The following is a 24,729-nucleotide window of genomic DNA, read 5'->3' as shown; positions in this document are numbered from 1 at the left end:
ATATGGGCGGTTGGTCTGTTAATCGGGTTGGTTATACGACAATAGTTTTGCTACCTTTATATTTTCCCATTGAAAAAGTTAAGAATGAGATGTTTTTGAGTAAAAAAAAATGACAATACGGTGCAACAATATCCTTCTAGTAAGAACATTTTTATTTTGACTTTCTTTGCATTTTATTGAAGGGTATGTCAATTCAATATAGCGTGATATGGATTGACCGCTGGAATATTATGCATGAATTTATTATCAACGTTTTCCATTAATTTATGTGTCTGTTCAAAGTAGCACGTTCTAAAATCCGACTGAAAAAAGTGTCTTTCTAATACAACACAGGGTACATATAACGTGTTGTCGTCCCCATATGCACATGATATTTGTCACTGAACGTTAAATCCTAATTCGTCAGCATCATCCAATTGGTTCATGTCTTCTAATATTTAAGCATATGTTGTTTACAAATCATTCTAAATAAGTAAATGGAAAGGAGCGAATACAGCTACATTTGTTATCTTTAGTTTTTATTCATTTTATCCCGTTTAGTTCCTTTCTACATAAATGCAGAGGAGAACAGCAGTTGTCCGCATGTAAAGTTCCAATTTGAGTACACCGCAATCCGTTACTGTTTCAACACCCATGTCTGTATTCTTAAACAATTGTTATTTAATCTCTCTTTTTTGCAATGTATCACTCTCTTCTGTCCTTATCTACTGTTCTATATTCTGCGTCTCTATCCAGATTCTCGTGTATATACCATGAGGGTCCGGACTGGGGTGTTGTTTATTTCTGTATTCTTTAAATTGTTATGTTACTTTTCTCTACATTTTATTTATTTTACTCATTATTCTTTCTCTATTCTTTATATTTTAGCATCCCAATTTATTTTACTTACTGATGTTAAGTTACATTACGACGTTTATCTCTGATTTGTATACTGGTTACCAATGTATATGACAAACTGGTGTCATTCATAACAATTAAACAGAATCCACATGTTATATGCGACCTTTCTTGGATGAAATTAATTTATTTTAATATTACACTTTTTGAAACCATTTTTATCAATTTTCAATTTCCATTGTCTAAATTGTTCATTGTTCATGTGTTGTTTCCGTATATTTTATGTTTCGTTGTTCATGTGTTGTTTCCGTAAATTTTATGTTTCATTGTTCATGAGTTGTTTCCATATATTGAAGCCACTCGTCTTGAGCTTACCCATTTGATCCGATAACACCCCATATAGCAATAAAATTATATTTTTATTGCCATTCGTAACTCTTAACAGACCAATTAACAGACCGTGTTTTATACATCCGACCCATTAACAGACCAGGTTTTAAATAAAAAATTGATTAATGTCACCAAAATACAGATTTTCGTGTAGATTTTTCACACAATGTTATTAATATCGTTAACAAACATAATGCCTGTCTTTATTCGATGTTCAAACTATTGCATTCAAGTAAACTCAACCAATGTGTCATTTTGTGTACAATATGTGTTTGAAATGTGTATAAATTTATTGATGAGTAACCCCGCCTTTTCATTTTATGGATCGTTTATCGAGGCTAGAAAAAAAATAATTACACCACTGGATTCAGTACATTGAATTGTTTTGTCAGACATTAATAATTTTAATGACAAAAATATATTTAAAAAGTTATACAATGAAACATACTAAACTTGTAATGATTTTCTCGATAACACCTGATTAACAGACTTTAGCCAACCCGATTAACAGACCAACCGCCGATATAGCTGCATACTCAATATAGATTAACCGACCAATCTCTCGGTTAGCCGAGTGCAGGCCGTGGAATAATGAGATGGGCCATTTTGTACATATACAAAGGGGAAACTTCGTGTAAAGCATAATTATTTACAGTTTTATTGCATTAAAAAGTAAAAGGGAATTTTGTGAAAACAAAATCAAGAATTTGTAGAAAATTCACAGACTTTAATACAGAGATTTTTTTTATAAAATTTGAAACAAAGTTTACTCACTTGTTTTTCTATAAGCAGCTAGAGTTTATTGCTTAAAAAAAGTCCTAAACAACCTTTAAATTCCAAAACACCTCGTGCTAAGTCACGAACGTCGAGCGCACCTAGAAGGTGTACTTGAATTTGTCCATATTTATATTTGTTTCAACCAATATCTAAATTAATAAACTTGTTTTAAGGAAATCATTGCTAGCACTGCATGCAATAATCTTCTATTTATCAAGCACCGAATTATCAAATATGAGAGTAAAAGGGGAAAGGCTGTGGATTTTCTACAAAAATCTTGGATTTATTTGCCACAAAATCCCATTTTGATATTAAATGCAACGAAACAATCAGAAAAATAAAGCTTTGCAGGATGTTTCCCCTTGGTTTATGTACAAAATGGGCTATCTCTATTATTCATTATCTTTGCTGATTTTATACTATTGCAGTTTGAAAATTTCGTAATTCACATAGCTACAGAAGGAATCATAAACCTTACGGTTAATTTACGTTGGTTATATGGTGGCCTTGTCCAGGATCTATAATAACTATTGAAACGTGGTGATATAACGCTAACAGAATAAACGAAGGAATATTTAATATGAAGTAAATATTGACAAAAATTGCCCTGGTAGGGTCAATTCCGGTGACGTGAATTGATTCTACTTTTTATTCACTACCTCCGACATATTGTTCAGCTACTGTCTATTGTTGGAGACTTATGCTGCCCTATTTACGAGATCAAATCCATCCCTAAACAACTTCTCACTTTATTTATATGTGATTAAATGTGTCTGATTTTTGAAACACGAATCAATGCACAAGAGTTCATGATATGTTTTTGATGCTTGTTTTGATAGAAATAAGATGTGGTATGAATGCTAATATGTGCTCGAGATATGTGCCTCTTTTTTTTTTAGACATTAGACATTATTTTATTATACCAGGCACTTGTTGGGCAAGAAACATAAACATCATATTAATACAATGATTAAGATAAACAATTTTTAAAAGTGAAATACACAGTACATAATACACAAAGTAATAAAGTGAAAATTAAGGTGGTACCTAACACTACAGGGAGATAACTCTGTAAAGTCAGCTAAACGTTTTAATTACGTTGTGGTGGTGTTGTAAAATTGTGTGGAGAATCTTTGAGAGTCTGACTGATGTCAAAAATAATATTATTTTTACTGACTTAAAATAAACATCAAACATATATAAACTCTGCGTACGCCGTGACTTATAAAATTATATCCGTTTTTGGTATTTTTTTCATGCGATTATATTGATCATCTTATTTCATAATTTCTGATTATATCTTGCCTCTGCTATGTTTATGACGTCATAGACAATACTCTTTGTATATCAATCATCGGTTACTCATGCTGAGTTTACCTGTTCACACATAAATAAATTTGGTGTATTTACTGTCTTCTGATTGGTTAAAAGAATTAGCTTTATTTTCAATGTTATCAATTTTTATGGCGACACGCCCACTCTGACGTTGTGTATTCACCAGTTAATGTCAATGACAAAGATCTACATTGTTTAATGTATGCTGATGATATTGTTTTATTATCTACATCAGCTGAAGGACTACGAGAAAAGCTGGGAATGCTTGATAAATTTTGCAAAGATTGGTGTCTCAATGTGAATACTAATAAGACAAAGGTGCTGATTTTCAACAAGGCAGGCAGACATGTAAAACAGATATTCACATTTCAGAATATAAATCTGGAATGTGTTTCAAAATACAAATACCTAGGTTTATATTTAAGCTCATCTGGTTCATTCAGTTATGCTCAAAATGAACTATACAAAAAATCCCTGAAAGCTCATTTCAAATTAAGGAAAGATCTTTTATCACTTAATCCTGATGTAAAAACAAGTATTCATGTTTTTGACCACACTGTAAAACCTATTTTATTATATGGTAGCGAAATATGGGGGATGTTTAACTCTCTTTCCTCTAAATGTAAGAAGGAAGATATATCTTTTGAAAAATTATATTCAGGTTTACCCTGTGAGAAACTTCATATAAAATTTTGTAAATTTATACTTGGGGTACACAAGAAAACAACAAATGCTGCAGTGTTATCTGAACTTGGAAGATTTCCAATATATTTTAATATTATAAAAGGAATGTTATTGTACTGGTATAGATTAGAGAATTTAGGTAATAATTTTCCTCTATTAAAAGAGGCATATACACAATCAAAGACACTACATCACATGAATATAACATCATGGTATGGTTCAATAAATGTTGTTTTTAAAATACTTGGTATTGACTATACAAATGCCATAAATGCTCCATTTTGTGAATCCTTATACAAATTTAAGAAATATATACAAACCAAGCTATCAATATTGTTTATTAGCTGTTGGAAAAAACAAATAGATAAATTTTCAGACAGTAAACTGAAAACCTACCTTTTATATAAAACAAATTTTGGTTTTGAAAAATATCTAACATTGATCAAGAATTTTGAACTTAGAAGAAGTTTTACTAAATTACGTGTATCTTCTCATAGATTACAAATAGAATTAGGTAGATATCAGGGTATTCCCCGAATTAACAGAATATGTAATAAATGTTCTTCCAATACTGTCGAAGATGAGGCTCATTTTCTATTTGATTGTAACAAATTTGAGGATGATAGAAATTGTATGTTAGCTAGTATTGCACAATATAATTCTTATTTTAATCATATGAACAGTCAAAGCAAAATTATCTGGTTATTTAGTGTAGAAAATGTTGAGTTACTTAAAATAATATGTAATTTTATATACAAACATCTTCCTTAGTGAAGATTAGTTAAAGGAAATCTATGTGTGTATATACATTTGATTGGACATAGAAAATTATATATTCATCTGAATATCACAAACATACTAGCCGATTAAAAAAAAAAATAATTGTTAAGATATATTATTTATTCAAATGTTCTCTTATATCCTTGAGGCATCGTCCCCTGGTATCAACTGCATTCAAGTTACCTATGATGCTTCCTTGTATGCTTTTGATACAGGTAGGAAAGAGACATTTACACACATTTTACATGCCTATGGCCCATAAGGTATCGTCCCCTGGTGTCAGCTGCCTTTAGGAAACCATAATGCTTTCCTATTTGCTGCTGACACAGGATGAGTCATGGACATGTTTAATTTCTACTTTCTTTTTGGCTAATTATTATATATTTAATTGATCCAACTTTTTGTGTACTATACATATGTGGATATCTATTTTTCTTTTTTTTTCTTTTTGGGCTGCTTGTTTGTTATCTATATCAACCACACTTGTAATAAAATGCATTAGTATTAAAAAAAAACCAACATACTATAGATTCTTTATCTACGTATTCTTTAAGAACTTAAATAGTTCTCGTTTAACTTTTTTTTTTTTTATCTCATTGTTTGTATTGTATTATGAAAAAATTATTGATGTTGTAATGTTTATGCCCTTTGGGGCCCATAATTGGAAATAAAAATATCTTATCTTATCTTATCTTATCATACGCAAACATCTGTGTACGTTGTTATTCGTATTGATATACATCTTTGAACCTTATTTTTGATAGAAATTTATTTATAATGAATGGCAATAATTTATTTTGAATTTATTGAACCATAAAATTATGGTTCAATAAATTCAAAATAAATAACAGCCATTCATTAATTCGAATTCGATTCGCATTAGTTTTACGTCCTAACGTCAATTCTAATTCGAATTACAATGCGCGTCAAATTCGCTTTACTGTCCAAACGACGTTAACTTTAAATTCGTATTGACAAAAGTGTATTTCTAATGCGAATTAGATAATGCTAATTAGCCAATTCGAATTCGATTCGAATTAAATACGAGGAGTGTGTGAACGCAAATAGCGAATTCGATTCGCATTCGATTCGAATTCAATTCGAATTAAACGTAATATAGGAAATATAGGTGGTGGTCATTGGTTACAATTTTTCTTCCGTCCTCTGAACGATTTCTAATAAATCGAATTTCAAAATCGATATTTGAATTAAAAAAAATCTATGATATGCAGTTACTGTCAAAAACGATACAGGCAAATTCTTGTAGAATGATTGGCGGAAATGTTTTAATGTTTTTTTGAAAAGTTCTTCTGAAAATTAAATTATTGATATATTAAGATCTAGTCATGGGCAACATAATTGAGTGTAGGATACGATGCGGGGTGTTTGGGCGATTTTAAGTGGCTGTTTCGATCGCTATAATTTTAATAACAGTAGCGCTTTGACAAAAAACAGAGTTTAAAAAATATTAAGCTTTTTTCAAACAACACTTTGTGTCTTCCGACTTTTGATCTCCCGATGTATGCATTAATGAAAGGAGGAATATATAAGGACTCGTATGAATTGTTTTAAATTGTCATTTCGGGGCTTGCTGACTATGTGGTATCGGCTTTGCTCATTGTTGAAGGCCGTACGGTGACCTATATTTATTAATTTCTGTGTCAATTTGGTCCTTTGTGGGGAGTAACCGAGTTGTCTCATGGCACTGTCTGTGTGTACCCGCATGCGGGTACGAATAGTAAAATTGCGATTCGTAGCCTACGCGTACCCACATCCGCTTTTACAAAAAATGTTTTATAATAAAAGGCAATCGGATCGGGAATGAAACGTGAAATATAAACGGAAATTGTCGATAGTATGGGAATTAAGTGTAGAACGAGTGAAGAGTATGAAAAATAATATTTTCAAATTGTATTTATTAGATAATTATAATACAAAATAAACATTGAAATTAAATGCGCACTGATGGAAAAGGAAACTGTAGTCCCTGTAAAAGAAAAGCATGATAAAAATCAATACTATTAAAAGTATTATAAAATGTAAATGGAAATTTAAAGAATTATATTTTACTGAATTTGATATAAATACCCATATGAGATTTTAAAATAATCTTTGAGTAAAATGTAAAACAGAAACTGTAATTTTAAAATATCTGAAACTGCAATGTACTAAAATTAAAGCATGGATGTCTTATATAAAAATTAAAGAAGCAAGTAATAATGTCAAATTAAACCAATTTGTGTCCATCTTTAGTCACGCTAAGTTTAAAGTGGAAAGGACATTCCACTTTGGAAAGTGTGAAAGTAGACACATCCCATGAACAATAGAAAAGTATTGAAATAAAAAAAAAAACTTGACTAATGAATGAAACGATTTTAAACTAAAAATTAAAACAAATATCTATCTATCTATCTATCTTCCCGTCAACGGGAACGGACTCATTTTTGAGTGTATATACTCCAGCGTGAGTGAACAGCTAAAAACCTTCAAGTATGTACAGTTAAAAAGAGATCTGTATGTACAGTTAAAATCGGTGCTATATAAATTTAGATGTGGAGTAGTGTCGACACATTGACATCTTGGATGGCGTGTCGAAAATTTCCACAGACGGGGAAGCTCGGATGTCTGGAGGTATGTTGTTCCAGGATATGATGTGGCTGGCATGAATGAATATTTGAAATAATCCCAATCTTATTAAATTAAGTTCTCATCACTTGCTCCTCGATTTTTTATACTGTCGCCGTGCCGGTCGAGGAGCAAGTGATGAGAACTTAATTTAATAAGATTGTCAATCATGACTGGAGCGCCCCCCCCCTCCCCCCTTTAGGTCAGTCAGAGGGCCCCTCCTTAGGAAAAGTTCTGAATCCGCCACTGATTGAAAAGTGGCAATACTAGGGTTAGATGATGACAAGCATCTCTGTAGCTTAAAACATGCTTTTAAAGATTTGTTGTATAATTCATCTTTACACTGCTTGAATATACCACTAGATGTAAATATAATATATATATAACTAAAACCAGTTTAACTTTTGAAACCCAAACCAAAACCAATCAAAACCAGTTTTAAACCAAAACCTTAAACTTAAACCAGTTTTTTCTGTAACAAATACGCCTTTAATATATATAACATATGGTTATTAGACGAACCTTACAATAGTAAATAGTATCCACTAGGTGTCGCTGTATTTTATGAATGAGCCGACTTCTTTCGCCTTGTTAGGAAACTGTGGTAAGATAATCGATTTAGTAATATAACCTGATTGTTAAACGGACTGGTTTTACAATTTATTAAAACATTTGTTTCAGAAACTTTAAAATCTCAAAACAGCGTAAAATTTGCATATTATTCGCAGATAATAACAATGACAGATGCACTCCCAAAGTTGAGTCAAACTGCAAAGAAATTTGAGTAGGAGGACTGCAAGTTATTAGTTATAAGTTAAAGAGTCTTTAAGACTTTCCTCATAATCTAAACATTTCGACATTATATGTGTATTATATTGTAGATGTGTATACTAGTTTAATATCCACACGAATAATGTTTTACATGTATTGCAGAGATAAGATATTATTAGATATATAAATACATATTGTATCAGACATATATAATACCAATTATATAAGGGCCCACAAGGGACAAATAGAGAATATACAAGTATAAGTAAAAAGAACATTGATCAGCTTAGATACATAGAATTTAAATAAACAATTACGATACAAATACACTGTAACAAAACTTTGTCAAAAATGTCAAAAGAAAACTTGGTTTATTAGTATCAGAGACATATAAAACAATTATATGTCTCTGTTAGTATATATATAATATATTTATATGAGAAAATAAATACATCATGTCTAACTGAGTCTAGTTCAAATAAGTATAACAGTCATAATTATTTGGACTAGGAAGGCATCCTAGAAAAAAATACAGAAGCCTTAAATATTTGGACTAGTCTAACTCATGTACATGTACATTTGTTAATTCATGATATTGACGAATAAATTTTCCAACAGTATTAAGAACCTGATTGTCTTCACAGCTTAATAAATATATAATTTTTTGCTGATTTTTATTAAAGTAAAATTAGGTATTTTATGGCAAACAAAGTCAAAGAGCATATCTCTATCAGAGTTAAAATTTTCACATGAAATTAAAAAATAGATTTCAACCAGAGGAGCATTTTAATTTTTTGCAAATTCTTTTATTTCATCATGTTCATGGAATTTAAAAAAAATCAATTTGAAGCTTATGAGCACTGCAGATATAAATATGTAATTTACAAATAGCTCAGCCTATTTTAAAGTTCTTAACCAAAGAGAGATATAATTCTCATAGCCAAATTGTTGTTTAAATTTGAAATACATTGTAATTGAACTATTTTCCATTAGAAGCATTGTTGATCATTGTTTGGCTAACATATACATGTACATATTTTTTTGGTACCAATTGTTCATATATTTACCGTAGTGTGAATTAATTTGTTAGATATATTTCAAAAATTATATTGTCAACAATGGTTTATATTTATGTGGCGTGGTCATTTACATTAAAGATTTGATGGTCAGTTCTTAATCAGTTTAATGATCTTTCATCTTGTTTAATGTGACACTTTATACGATACATTAGTTGCACAGTTGAACTGCAATAGCATTTACAAGTTTATCCAAATAATCTAAGACCATTAATCAATGCCTTTGCTTACATAAATTAAGAACATGTGTTTATAGCTGGATCTTGTGAGAAATTTTATGTATTGGTCAGATATTGGAGTAGTACATGTGTAGCTTGAAGTAACATGTTGTTTTATAGAGCTGTAATTTAGTAACGTTGTGTATTGGAAGTTATAATTGTGAACCTTCAAATATATATTATATTTACATGTACTTTTATAAGATTAAACATGTGAACATTAAATGGACTTCGTTATATAGACAGTACTAAGTGAGCTTACGGAGAAACTTTACAAAAGCTAGTTCCCTATGTTAACGGGCAACATGGATAACGATCCCGGATACGTAGATCCGAAATAATGACATAGTTCTAAAACACACACAAGAAAGACCCGTTATATCTACTTCTTCCAAATAAGCATTTTTCTAGTGTCCAGACAATAACTTGTGGAATAGTGTATAGAATTGCCTGAAATTGTATCACAAGTTTCCACCCCCACAAAAGGATGGTTAAGGATTGGAGTTATGTAGTTATGACTCAATCTGTTTTGGAATTAGGGGCAAAAAGGGGGAAAACATGGGTTTCCTGGTTAATGAACAAATACTTTAGTATTTGTTTCACATGTTTAATGTTGGTACTCTTGGCTATTTGTTTGCTAGTTCTACGTATGAAATATTTTAAACTGTTTCTAGAAAAATCAAATACTTTGATTTAAATACATATAATAATTAAGAAATTATGATTGTCTTGAGATCATTAGCTGTAAACTTATTTTTAGAAGTTACTATTTTTTAATATTAATTTTAACCATGATCATGACTGATGTTATTTTATATTTTAATACTTTATGATGTATTTAAATCAGCAGTTATCACGGTTATTGTTGCCAACTCCATTAGAAATTTTAATAGAGATTATTTTTGAAATAAGGGAAAGGGGTAGGTAAAAAAAAAATTGGGGGGGGGGGTACAATTTTTCACATTTCAGAACAAAAAATTGTTTTGAGGCGATTAATATTCAACAGCAGTGTATCATGGTGTATTGCTCAAAAGCAACAAAAAAAAATGATAAGTTCATTAGACCACATTCATTCTGTGTCAGAAACCTATGCTGTGTCAAATATTTGAAGGCATTAAAATGTCACTGTTTTTTAAGTAAATGCAAGCTCCTTTTTTCTTTTTCTGTTTTTTTTTTTTTTTTTTTTTTTTTTGGGGGGGGGGGGAGGGACATTTGATTTACATGATTTACAAAAAGGCAAACAGGGATGAGATATAAAGTAACATCTTATTTAAATGGCTGAGTGTGTACAATATAGAGTCTATAACTAAGCCTAAAGGTAAGGTGTATATCTTGTTGTTGTTTATTCTGCCTCCAGACACACATATTGTGTATAATATAATGTGAATCACAAGAGAATTTACACATTAAAGGTAGGGATTATATGTAATCTTCAACTTCATTGTCTCAGAATAATTTACAGGACATGTAAATGCCTATTTGGGTTCAAATTTTATTTATGTGTTCTCTACATGTACATACTCTAAGAATGTGTGTGATGAAAAATAAAAAATGAAGCTTCAATCAAACTGGAGTATTTTATTGATTCATCCCTTCCATCATGTATTTACATGTATATAATATAAATCAGTGTGTATGTACATGTATAAACACTTGTATTATAATAATGATAAAAAATAAAACAGTATTGTTTCAAAAGCAGCTACACAGGCTAGATATCTCTCAGCCAGTGTAAACAGTTACTTTAATACTTTATTGAAAAGCACTTTACGCCCATATGGGCCAATGGCTTAAAACATTATACATAATATACAGTTTACATATATAAAACAATGAAAATAAACAATGCAGACACTTAGAACTATAATCCTTGTCTTTCTTTAAATCAATATATATATATATATATAAGAGATTCAAATTATATCAAGGACTAAAAAAAGATTTCAGAGAGCTTTGAATTGTAGTTGTTTAAAAATTCTCGGTTCATATCCATATAAATTTTTTTAACCCTAAGAAGAAAAAAAAAATGATAAAAAGTCTACAATTTTTTTTTTAAATAAAAACCGAAAACTTAAATTGTTTTTTTTATTAATTTAAATGTTGTCACTGATCTAATCTAGGTTATCTCCCTTTAATCATAAAACCTTTCATTTGTACAAAGTAAAATTATTGTTAGTATTATATAATACTAATAAATAAAAAGCACTGTGCATAGGTACACATGAATTCATACAGTGTGTAGGCAGATGAAAGTGTACATGTGTGTAATGACTCTATAAATGATTCATGTAAATGTACTAAGATTATATTCCTACACACAATTTTATATTGAAGGTCACTCTTTTACCATTGTAATGTATGTGTAGTTGATTGAGTTATTTCAAAAACATTTTTGTGGTTAAAACTACTTGAAATTGCATGTTGATGTGTATCTTTGGAGAATTAATTAGGACTTAAGATATTGTAAATGTGACTTAAAATTCTCCAGTAATTGGTAAGAGTTTTCTCTGACATGTTTAAAAAGATTATTTATATCGAATATATATTTTAAAGGAGATGTTGAAAACAGCATACAATGAACACTATCAAGGAAAAAGATAAAAAGACATTTATTTTCGTTTTAATTTGCATAATGTAGCATTCTTTATGATCATATAATAAAATAAAGAATGTGTCAAAGAGACCACAAACCGACCAAAGAGTAAAAAGACATACTAAAGGCCACCACTGGGTCTTCAACACAGCGAGAAAATCTTGCACCTGGAGGCACCCCGACTTCAGCTGGCCCCTAAACAAAACTATGTACATTATGTACTAGTTCAGTGAAAATGGATGTCATACTAAACTCCTAAACATATAAATGAACTAAAATGAAATTATAAGTTATAAGCACATATACTAATAGTCACTATATTAATTAAGTGTTCATATTTTTTTGCGATTTATTTTTAGAATACCAACAAAGATGTATGCTGTATTAACAACGGTCCTAGCATTGCTCGTCATAGATGGAGGAATGGCTGTCAGTAACAAGGTCCTGTCAGAATGGACCGCTGCAGACTATCCTAACCCAGCCAGAGATTGGACCACATGTGGAAGATATGAAAAGTCCCTTGTTTGTGATCCAAATGGCCTTCTCAATACAAAAGAAGGTATAAGATTTTCAAGTGATATCAAAATTAACATGTCTTAGGATTGTCATTAGACAACAAATCCACAAGAGGCAAATGACATAGAATTTAACAACTACGGTATGGGTCACCTTCAACAATGAGCAAAACCTATACAGCATAGCAAGCTAGGCCCTGAAATGACAAATGTGCAATAATTCAAACAAGAAAACTATTCAGGGCCTCAGATTTATAATGTCTGTGTATAAAACAATAATTGATACAACCAAATATAAATACTTTGGATACATTATTATTCGTTGTATACCTATTTTTGATTGTGTTTTTCGAGGATACAGTATTACCACAAGTTCAACAAATTTTCTATAGGCTTTAATTTGCATACAGAGATTGGCAAAACCACGAAATCGGTGTTTTCATCAATCAACAAAAATTGATGCTTATGAAAATAAATGAATCCACATTATACTATAAGAAACAAGCAAGACTTGGTACAATGTACTTTGTATAAGTTTTCAATATTTAATATTAAAAGATGATATACAATGTATTATCATGAGTTTCGTATAAGAAAAAAGTAACTTCAGATATTGGTGTTTTAACAATTTGATGTTTCAGAGAGAGAAAAAATATGGGTACAAAACAATGTAATTACATTCTTCCTACCCCAGAATGAAAACGATGTCATATCATTGGTTGCATTTTCATTGCTTAGGATGTTGTTAACCAATCACATACATAGATGCTGAACAAATATAATTCACAGATATAAACAGTACCAAATATTCACATGATTTTTTTCAAAATGGTCACAAAGCCATAAATTTGCAATTTCTTTAATGAAAAATGTGCAAAAAAAAAAAAATACCCATAACACTTCGGTTTTGTACATTTCATGAGCAGAAGATTAATTAATATAGTCAAATACGAACTTATATCATACTTTACAGGAATTTTAAGAAAACCAATCAAAAACTAACAAAAAAAGACTAATTTTTGCTGTGTTATCTCCCTTTCCAATGTTAATTGCCATAAGAAATTTAAAAGGACGATTTTGAGTTTTCCTGAAGTCAGACTTTATGGGACTTTTTTCTGTGTATATTAAAGGGGGTTAATGCTGCAGTTAAAACATAAAAACACTAAAACATTTTCTGTTGCAATTAGTTCAAGGTTTAATCTTAGTTTGACTGGACTAAATCCCTCACTTAAATTAGCTGTGAATCATATTTTTATTATCATTATTTATTTGTACCTATATTGGGTGTTAGTTTTCTCTTTCAAATCCTTTTAATTACATTTGTAATTGCATGACCTTTTATAGCTGACTGACACTGTATATGCAGCATGGGCTTTGCTCATTGTTGAAGGCAGTATATATATAGTTACATATTGTTGTTAATTTCTATGTCAAATGGTCTCTAGTGGAGTAATGTCTCATTGGTAATCATACCACATCTTCTTATTTTTATGTATACACACACATAAGTATGAAGCAAATTGACCATGCACTGCAGTATTGCATGTCTAATTGTTAACAAAAAGACACTGGTCCTATATCATTTTATATTTTAGCTGATACCCTTGACTGGTTGTTGAAAGGAGTAGTAAATGATACCAAGTGTCCATGTTCTGCCTGGAAATGTGAATCAAAGAAATCAGGATATGTTGTTGCCATAGCATTAGTAAAAAAACTTAACATTCCTAAGACGTAAGTCTGGTACTAGGACATTGTATATATTTTGTCTTCAAAATTGTTAAAATTTTAGTCTTTAAAATTAGAGTTGTCTTCCTTTGTCTATATTGCATAATTGTAGTTGAATCAACTTCAATCATTGGTTTATACAATGCAATTCTTAATTTTATTTCCCTCTGATAAATTAAAGCAATCTTTACCCTTCATTGTTTACAAGTACTTTGAATAACACTGATGGGAGAACTATGTATTACAATGTATGTTATATCTAGACTAATTTCCCTTATTCTGCCTTTAATACTTAAAAAATTGGCCTTTTTAGAAAAATCTGAATGAGAGAACTTTTTGTTAACATTTCAATTCAAAGTAAAGCTATTTCATGATTAGCTCATTGAAATGCAAATTTCAGGAATATTTGGAGATTTCAGTCTGTTCTGTTAGCCAATGGTCCTATTCTCCAGATGAATAAAATTTTATTGAGACTAGTAATTAGATTTTGCAAAACTTTGTTCAGCCACATAAGAAAGAAAGAAAAATGTTGGTCTTTGAACTAGAAGTCGAAAAAGATCTTGATACAGACTGTGATTGTTATAAAGAATAGCTATATGAGCTGCATCGGGTAGAAGTAGACCTTATTTAAATGCATGTATACATGTACATACATCTAAGTCTTTGATTAATTTTGGAAAATTGAAATACAAAATAAAAGTTGAATTTTGATCTGTTTTGTAGGGATCTTATTACAACTCAATTTTCAATTAAGATGTTCAGTATAGATTTAATCAATCAAAAATCGGTAAAGATGTTTTGATATCTTTTTTGCATAAGGTCAATTTCTATCCAACACAGTTCATAGCCTCATATTATCAACATATGTCTTCTTACTAGACTACTAGTATTTACTTGTAATCAAAGCCATTAGGTCAAATTGGATAAAGAAAACATGTTTAATTCCTATATATTGAACAGAAGAGTTTGGTGAAAACCAAAGTTACTTTTTACCATATACATGATATAATTGACAGTGAATTGCTGTGTTTTGTGTGCACTTAAAAAATTAATTTATAACACATGAATCTAGTCTCAAATTGAAAGACCACATTTTGAATTTAAAAATCAAATCAAATAATTTTACTGTTGTAAATACCAATACAGAAAGAATAAATAGAATCATATTCAAAACAGTGTAGCTGTGGCCATTGATTGACAACCTTAAATTATCCCATTGACTGGGGCAAATTATGTGAACGTTCGCTGTAACAACCGTTCGCTGTAACAACCGCTGCTCACTTTGTACTTGTTAAAGGTACTTAAACTGTGGGGTCACAAAAGGTTCTCAACACCTAAATAAAGAAATTAGAAAAACTAATCAGGAATAACACGATGTTTTGATTTATATCAATAATATAAATCAAAACATAAAGTTATTCCTGATTAATTTTTCGAACTATTTTAATATTAAAGGCGTTAAGAACCTTTGGTGACCCCACAGTTTAAATTCTATAATAATTAGCATATACTTACAACTTCTCGTCCAATCAAATTGCTTGAATTTGCCTTCTAATTTTCATAGTACATACTTTTTCCGTGTACTAAGTAACTACGCATGAATGACCACAAGGGTAAGATTTCATTGTATTGTAATCAAGATATTAGAACAAAAAATGCTACTGGCTATTTTGAAATAAATGATATGTTCCAAATTTAACTAAATAGTTTGTAATTAGTTTTCAAACAGATTTTTAACATCCTATTAATCAATCTTTTGATCTAAATTTTGTTTTGACAATTAAAAAAGTTTCTTTAATTTAAATAAAGAGTAATAATAAAGAGTAATAATAATGGTGCTTTATACCTTGATTAAAGTACAACTCAATCTAAAATTTGTAATCCTTTATCTTCCATGCAATTACTTTGTACACAAAAAGAGTCAACCATGAATCTTTTGAAGGGAAATTATTAATAAAGCAATTTGATATATTTAGTCATAAATTGGTCGATAATTGGTTGCCTAATGTCCAGTGACAAATATTTCATGCATATAAACTATCTACTAGACTACCTATGGGTACATACCAGGGGCAGATCCAGCCATTTTTAAAAAGTGTTTCAACCAAAGATGTGGGAGGGGGATCCAACTGTTTGTACTCATTCAAAAGCTAGTTTTAGGTTTTATTAAAATGTTTTCAAGAATGTAAAGCTTTCACTGCAATTTAAGAATTGTCTGCTCTTGGTAAATTCATTTTGTCATCTTAAGGGTGCAATCAACAGTTTTTTTCTATGACGTCACATTTTGAGGGACCATGCATAAGTGACCCTTAGTGGTGGACTGATTAATAAAGATACTTGTATAAAACTAGATATCACTGGAATCAGAATGTTCTCTAGTTTATAATGAAATAAAAATAATGTGTACTTTTAATATATTAAAAATATTCCATCCAATGAACATGGGGGAAAAAAGGTCTAATTTGAACATAAAAAACTTGAAACCTGGTCATGTGCACACCCATGAAGACATGATCCATGCACATTTTACATAATCAAAACTGTATGAAATTTGTAGGTTTTTACTGGCCTTTCAAAAAAATCTTGTTTCAGGGTACGGTTTCCTGCTCCGAAAAGAGCTACAGTGACTGCAAATAAGTTTTCAATTTTCACTGCCAAAAAAACAGGTTGTTTACAGTGTTGTCTCCCCTCAAAACATGTAAAGTTAATATAATTTTTAAAATTATTTCAATCATTCAACCTGTTTTAATTCAAAGCTAATTAACTAATTTTTACAATCAAATACAAAAAACATGATACTTTTTCACCAATTGAGTAAATAAACAGGGGTTTCCCTCCATGGTTATTTTTAGTCGGGGAATAACCCCTAGTTTTTTATACGAAACTGTTTATAGCACCCTTACCATGTAAATAAGTACATGTATAGTAAAACAACGCTTCGTTCATATCAATAAACATACTTACACCAGCAGCTACATCTTTACATTCTAAAGTCAAGGGCCTTTTGAAATCCCATTTTTACAATGATATTATAGTGAGTAGATTTAAAAAACTACGTAAATGAGCTACATCCAGTCAGCCAAAAAATATCAATAGACTAATTACAGGATTACTCAAGTTGTAAATATGTGCTAAATTGGATATTGTATAGAAAGGTATATACTATGAAAATAAGAGCTTGGGGCAAAGCCCCTCACTCTAGATTTTCATAGTATATACCTTTCTATACAATAACCGAGACGTAAGTAGTGAGCAGTTGTCGTTAAAGACACAGGTTCACCTAATCTGCCCCAGTCAATGGGATAATTTAAGGTTGTCAATCAATGGCCACAGCTACACTGTTTTGAATATGATTCTACCAGTTGATAACTTGTTATTTGCAATATACAAAAACAGATTGTCAAAATAAATTATCATCTGTTGAATTGAGTCATTTTAAAACTGAACAATGGGAGACAACTGTAGTTTACCTGATATTTTATTTTTCTTTGCAGTGGCCCTGGTCCAGTTGATAACAATGAGAAGCTTGCAGCTCTACGACAGTTTGCATTTGACCTTGAGAATAACAAATGGAGGTTTGGAGAATGTAACGAGGATGTTATCATTGCTTACTCAGCTGAAGAAGGAGCAGTACGTTTATTTTGGTTTTGTCATGTTGGTTTATACAAAAGAAGGGCGAAATATACCAGAGGACAGTCAAACTCATAGATTAAAAAAATGAACTGACAACATCATTGCTTAAAAAAAAAAAGACAAACAGTCAAATAATAGTTCACAAGACACAACATAGAAAACTAAATACAAAAGACTAAGTAACACGAACCCCACCAAAAACTAGGGGTGATCTCTGGTGCTCTGGAAAATATGTCCAAGATTTGCACAAAAGTCTGAGGAAGTCCGTTTCAACTTTTTTTGAGATTTCAAGACTTTGTTTATGATAAAAAGATAAATGTTTGGAAATGTCATTCAAACAGTGATTGAACAACACAAAAGAACATGTTGGTAATTTATCAATTTATTTATTTAAAATGTCAAAAAAAACAAAAAGCCATTTGTTGAGGAAAATTTTCAATGTATGAAACCACTTCATTCAATGCAAATGTTAAACAAAAAGCCCCAAAAACAAAGAAAGATATGTTGTTGGTTTTTTTTAACAGGAGCTTGTAAAATTATTTTTTTCAAAATAATATTTTAGAGACAAAATTGAGTTATTTCCCTTAGATTGTAGACTAATCTTTGAAATTTCTGTTAGGTTTTCACATTTGCTGGAGGCACTGCCAATAGGAGGTTGAACCAGGACTTGATAGATAGTATTACTGCTCACAGAAAACATTATTTTAGAGGAAACAAACATGTCTATGCTGGCCTTAGATCAATGGTCATGGATTATAGGTGGGTATATATTACACTTGAAAAAACATTGAATTATCTTGAAATATAACTAGTTAAAGAAAGCATTATTTTTGTTGAAATCACATTGTCCTTGGTCATGAATTATAGGTTTGCTATTTGATCGTTTGTAAAACACCAGGGCCAAATTGAACATATCCACGTTACCAAAAATGCCTTTTCCGACTATCATATTGTCAAGTACATATTTTTTCAGAAATTTTTGAATAGATGAAAATATGTTTCCATAGTTTTCTAATGTTTGCTGAAGTCATGATAAAGGTTTTGCAGAGCTTATGAATTTTCAAAACAAGTTAATGGTCATTTTTATACTGATACATTCACACAGGAAGGTAAGAGCTTTTATATGAGAAGTTCTGTTTTTATACTTTATGTAGTAGGTGATTGATAAAAAAATAACTCATTGAGAAACTTCAGGAGTCGTTTTACTCAAAAACCTTACATTTTTTACATTTATAACCCTGCTGCAATGTTGCGTCTGTCCCAAGTCAGGAGCCTCTGGCCTTTGTTAGTTGTATGATTTTTGATTTTAGTTTCTTGTGTATAATTCGGAGTTTAATATGACGTTCATTACACTGTACTAGTAAACATATTTTTTAAGGGGCCAGCTGAAGACTGCCTCTGGGTGTGGGAGTTTCTCGCTACATTGAAGACCCATTGGTGGCCTTCGGCTGTTGTCTGCTCTATGGTCGGGTTGTTGTCACTTTTACACATTCCCCATTTCCTTTCTCAATTTTATTACAACTAAGATTGATTGAAAAATACACTGAACTGTTCATTACTGACGATCAAGTCATAAGTTATTTTGTTAAACTGACTCCCAGACACCATCTATTTGCTGATATTTATCAGTTGGTTCTAAAAATTATTTATGATGGTAGTAAAAAAAAAAAAAATGTAAAAAAGACCTCTTTTATGTTAGTTTTCTCTCTATTACTCATCCTTACTTCTAAACCTTACTTTACTTTTCTACATTGGCTAGAGGTATAGGGGGAGGGTTGAGATCTCACAAACATGTTTAACCCCGCCGCATTTTTGGGCCTGTCCCAAGTCAGGAGCCTCTGGCTTTTGTTAGTCTTGTATTATTTTAATTTTAGTTTCTTGTGTACAATTTGGAAATTAGTATGGCGTTCATTATCACTGAACTAGTATATATTTGTTTAAGGGCCAGCTGAAGGACACCTCCTGTTGCGAGAAGTTCTTGCTACATTGAAGACCTGTTGGTGACCTTCTGCTGTTGTTTTTTTCTATGGTCGGGTTGTTGTCTCTTTGGCACATTCCTCATTTCCATTCTCAATTTTATTATTGAATGTGATATTGATGAAGTAAGTGTGTAGTATAATGCTAGAGTCTTTGTTAAAACTAACATTGTTTATATTTCCAGGGAAGCGTTGACAGAAGGAGGATTTGTATTTTCCCAACAGGTAGATCAGAGTCCTAAAGGAGCTGGAGTACAGGTTCTAAGTACAGTGACATCTATACTTAGTCTGGTCATCTGTACCTTCTTATTACAGTAAATACACAGTATAGAACTAAAGGTTGATTCGTGTGACAACATTTAAAAATATCAGAAGGGGATTGTACTGTTTTCCAGTTGATTTCTTTTTAAACAAATTTGATAGCACATGCAAGAATAAAAATGTCCCCAAATCTTTTTGTAGTTAGGAAAGATCATGAGTCATCAATGAAATGTTGTTCCTATTTAACTTGTTTATGGCAGCCAGATAAATCATAAATGAAATCCATATTGTACGGAAAAGTTGTTTTACATCCAAGATGGCCAAAATGAAGTTATTTATTCTGTCTTTTAAATCCAGAAAAATAATCTTTAAGGTGTTTAAATAACTCTTGCCAGCATGAGCTGTTTTTTAAGTATGCCAAACAATTTGATGTGAAAAGAATTGCACTAGAAAAAATAGGAAGGACACACTTGATACATTTTAAAATCAGAAATTTTAAACAGAATTGCCAAGGCATGTTAACGAGTATTGTTTCAGCATATGTAATGTACATGAATCTTGACTTTAATTCAACTATGCAACTATTGAATCAAAGATTAATTAATCAAAAACAGACAAGGGTATTTGTTTTACTGATAAAGAGGTCGAATTTTTATAAATGATTATAGATGATTTTTTTTTTAGATTTGATGCAAATTATTGTTTTTCTTTGTAAAATATATAAAGTTTTTGTTGTTTGTAATATTGGTTAAAAATGAGTTTTTATCCAATTATTCTTAAACGGTGTCTTTCACGACACAATTGTTTCATCATTTACCATGATAAAAAAATATAACTAAGTTTTTTTCAATTATAAATAATGAATAATATTATAGCAAGAGTTCAAATTGATTTTTTATGAGGTTTTAATTATATCAGTGGAAAGAAAACATTTAAACCTAGGATTGTTAATTGATCATTTATATAAGGATAGGTAATATTAAAATAGGTCTATATTTAGTTTGTTGTTTGAACTAGAATATTGATATTTTATTTCGTTATAGAATTTGTTATTCAATGTTTTGACTGATATTTTTGATTGTTATGTGCTGTATAAGTTATAAAGAATTTTTTAATTGCTTTTTATACATGTAGGTCTGACATTTAAATACATGTATTGATTTTTTTACATGTCAATGGGTGTATATTTTATCTTGTTAAATTGTATTTAATTTATGTTTTATAAAAGAAGATTAAGTTTAGCTCCATGTGAGAATCGGACAGGTTTTGTAGAAATAAAGGCATGTGAAATAAAATAAACTTTTTACTGTTGAATGTTTATTTTGTACCTTTCACTTATGGGTAATAAATGACTTACACAAATTTATTGGTTCGATGAATTCGAAACAAGTGTACATACTTTTCCCCATTTTATAGTAAAATATTTTGAAGAAATAATGATGAAAGAAGTTCTTTTGATGTTAATGTTGTGCACTTAAAATATGATATAATTTATTGCAACAATATATTTGTAGTTTTTTGTATCCATTAATGTTGCTTGATTTAAAAAAAAATGAAAATGATGAAGTTTGAAGAAGTAAAACTTGGTGTGCATGAAACAAAAATCTGTTTGATTCTCACATGGATGCCAACAGGTAGATACAGGGTCTGAAGAAAAAGGGGGGGAGGGGTTGAATTAAATTGTAAAAATACCAAAGAGCACAGCTGGGCTATATTGTTGGGGTTTTTTTTTAGATCAAAAGAGAAGAAATATTCAAGATATATTTTATATAAAAAAGAAAATCGCATACAGTTTCATAAGAATATGTATGAAATGAAAATGCACTCCTAAGCATATATGATAGATTAACTCCAGCGGTAGTTTGCCAAAAATTCACAGCCCACTCTTATAAAGCAAATTAGAACCTGTTATATTTATTTTATACAGTTGGAGTGAATTTTACTTCAAATATTGGACCATTCTGGTCAGCAGATATTTAAAGGTTGATTTCAATGACCGATTCATCATCCACCTTTGTTTTCAAGGTGAGAATTAGCGATAATTATGTTTTAAAATCCATAGGGTCAGTTCCCTCTTAATACATTTTCTATAGTCATTTTAGTTAATACGCTCAGTAAGAGGATTAATACGAAGGATTAAATACAACTATTATATCTATAGTCCAAAGTTATGACATTACTGTGCTGAAGCTCTTTTTTAACGATTTAGTTCAAATTATATACATATTTTTACTGCTGTTTTGAGTTCTAGATATATTTTAGTTTAGGTTTTGTGACTTCATATTATGCAATGCTTGGGACACGTTTTTAAGGTTGATAATTAGAATGTATGAATGTTTGGAATGAATAAAATTTATGATGTGTTTGTTATTAAAAACATTTTGCCTGATTTATCAAATTTTACATTGATGATAATTTGAATAAACTACTTGATTGCTTTTTTAACAATAAATTTGTGAAGGTTTGACAAATAAGAAAAGAGAAATATCTGTAATTTTCAAACAGAGTTATTAGTAAGATTTGAATTTGAAATAAAAATTCTTTTGTATCAAATTCTTTAATCTTGAAGTTGGTCAATAAGATGTCAGTTACTTATTACTAAGTAGCTGTATTAGCAATCAAAAATAAGGGGGGGGGGGGTTAGTCACCTATCACCATATTTTGAAATCCCTTCAAGAAATTGTTATTGGATTTTAAAATTTTGACAAAAATTGCAATTTTCACTTCAGTTATTTTTCCTCTCATCTCAAATATCAATTACAAAAAAGTTTTTATTTGAATGTCCATTCATAATCATGTCTTCCATATTTATTATAATACTCAATATTTACAATGTAAAATGGTGCTTTTTTGTTATTTGAAGAAAGAAAGAAAAAAATAATATAAACTCACTAGAAAAGCAGCAAAAATATATTTTTGTATATTTTTCATCTCTTAAAATGTTTTATTTTCCATCAAAATCAGTTTGTTCTCGAGTTTTCCCACTTCAAATTAAAAAAAAAACAACAAAAAATCACCCTTTTACATAACATTATGGTGCTATAGTTAATTTAGTTATGTGCATTGTACTTAATAATATTTATGTTTTGATATCCTGCTATATTTGTAATTTTATACACATATGCAATTATTTTGTGAATAATTTAAGCTTTACCCTAATAGTATATTTAATAAACAAAATGTATACTGGTTTCAGGAATGCTGCATACAAACAGTGCAATACAAATTGCAAGTTTTAATTAATAAAGCAATAATGATGATATTTCAATTTTGGCAATGATGAAAAAAATCCCAAAAATTTTTGAACATACCCTTCTGTTTATCCTGCAATGATATTTGTTTAAGAAAAATTTTGATATTAAGAATTTGAATTTCAAACAAAATTGAAATATGCACGTAGTATTTTCCTGTCTGATTAACAATAAATAAAAGTTAAAATTTCTGCTAAAGTCTGCCTGACCAAACCAAATTTGTCTGAAATTTCTGTGAACTTTATTCTTCTGATCAACAACAGTGTATCTTATCAACAGATTGTGGTATAATTTCAACATATGCCATATTATTTTTATATTTAACATTCAGGTTTCATTTATCTTTGGCAATCAGCAACAATATGGTTTTAAATACTTAAAATGAACATAATAAATTAGATATAAAGGATTATGAAACATGAATTTTTAGCCATTTAGACAAGTTTTAAATGAAATAAATGCAGTTGTTTAGATTTATAGTTCAGGAAAATCTGGACATTTCTGAACTGGGTATGATAAGGAATAAATTTAGCTTTATTTAAGGTTGTAAATACTTTATTGATACACAATGATACAGATTTTATTTGCTTTGCTTATGTTTGTTATTTTATTAAAAAGATAGAAAAAGAACATGTGTCCTCCTTATGCAGTTTGAACAAGTGCCATTCTTTTCTTCCTTTTTTTGGAAAAGGGAAGGGGGGGTAGGGGGCTGGGTCGATGTCATAGCCATTAAAATATCAGTAAATTTGATGATATACAATGTAAAATTTTTCCCTTTTCTTTAAGTTCTATTGTGTTTATTATGAAAAATAGATATAGAAAGAAAAGTATACTTTGGTATCTGTCATGGTAGTGCATATACATTGTAGTTGTAGTTAACTTGTGTTTTTGTGATGCTGTGTCATTTAATGGGGGAAAAAGATGTGGTAACTTATCTTCCAGAGTCTAAAGGATGTTGGAGGCAGTAATTTAAAGTTTACCTAAAGTAAAATAGAATGTATGTGTGATATCAAGTCATACCAACGACTTTAAATCTGTTTTCTACTGCTTCCCTGTTTAGCCATAAAAGAGTAAGAGTAGTGACTGGTCAGCTAGGAAACCAGATCATATAGGATACATTGTCTACTCACAGACTGTATGCTTGTAACATCACAAATATCTCTTAGAAAATATAAGAAGTACAATGCAGAATATCTTCTTAGCTGTTACATTTACATGTTATTGTTGTTATAAATATACATGTTGTACATGCAATACTTGCTGCTTTACATTCATTATCAGT

The 24,729-nt window shown here is 30.1% G+C and overlaps 1 protein-coding gene across 3 annotated transcripts; it reads left to right on the top strand.

Moving 5' to 3' along the window:
- Positions 1 to 7,921: 7,921 nt before the first annotated feature.
- LOC139491908 (uncharacterized) lies at positions 7,922 to 24,077 on the top strand. Of its 3 annotated transcripts, none has more exons than XM_071279837.1 (6): positions 7,922 to 8,032; positions 12,446 to 12,645; positions 14,197 to 14,332; positions 17,821 to 17,956; positions 18,579 to 18,718; positions 20,121 to 24,077. In XM_071279837.1, exons 2-6 carry the CDS (start codon positions 12,459 to 12,461, stop codon positions 20,251 to 20,253), a joined length of 732 nt encoding a protein of 243 aa, XP_071135938.1. In that variant the 5' UTR covers positions 7,922 to 8,032; positions 12,446 to 12,458; the 3' UTR covers positions 20,254 to 24,077. The 3 variants fall into 3 exon arrangements, with proteins under 3 accessions (XP_071135938.1, XP_071135941.1, XP_071135940.1); XM_071279840.1 differs by lacking the exon at positions 7,922 to 8,032 and adding an exon at positions 10,764 to 10,905; XM_071279839.1 differs by lacking the exon at positions 7,922 to 8,032 and adding an exon at positions 11,708 to 11,987.
- The last annotated feature ends 652 nt before the right edge of the window (positions 24,078 to 24,729 follow it).

This window comes from Mytilus edulis, chromosome 10 (assembly GCF_963676685.1).
Source record: "Mytilus edulis chromosome 10, xbMytEdul2.2, whole genome shotgun sequence".
In the NCBI taxonomy this organism is placed as follows: domain Eukaryota; kingdom Metazoa; phylum Mollusca; class Bivalvia; order Mytilida; family Mytilidae; genus Mytilus; species Mytilus edulis.
The sequence above is the reverse complement of the archived record's forward strand: the minus strand, read 5'-3'. Positions and strand labels throughout refer to the sequence as shown.

Bases quoted from the DNA above. Each gene is read 5' to 3' on its own strand.
- LOC139491908 (XM_071279837.1), top strand. From the start codon at position 12,459: ATGTATGCTGTATTAACAACGGTCCTAGCATTGCTCGTCATAGATGGA. The intron at 12,646-14,196 runs GTATAAGATTTT...TTTATATTTTAG, and splicing joins CCTTCTCAATACAAAAGAAG to CTGATACCCTTGACTGGTTG. The intron at 18,719-20,120 runs GTGGGTATATAT...TTATATTTCCAG, and splicing joins TCAATGGTCATGGATTATAG to GGAAGCGTTGACAGAAGGAG.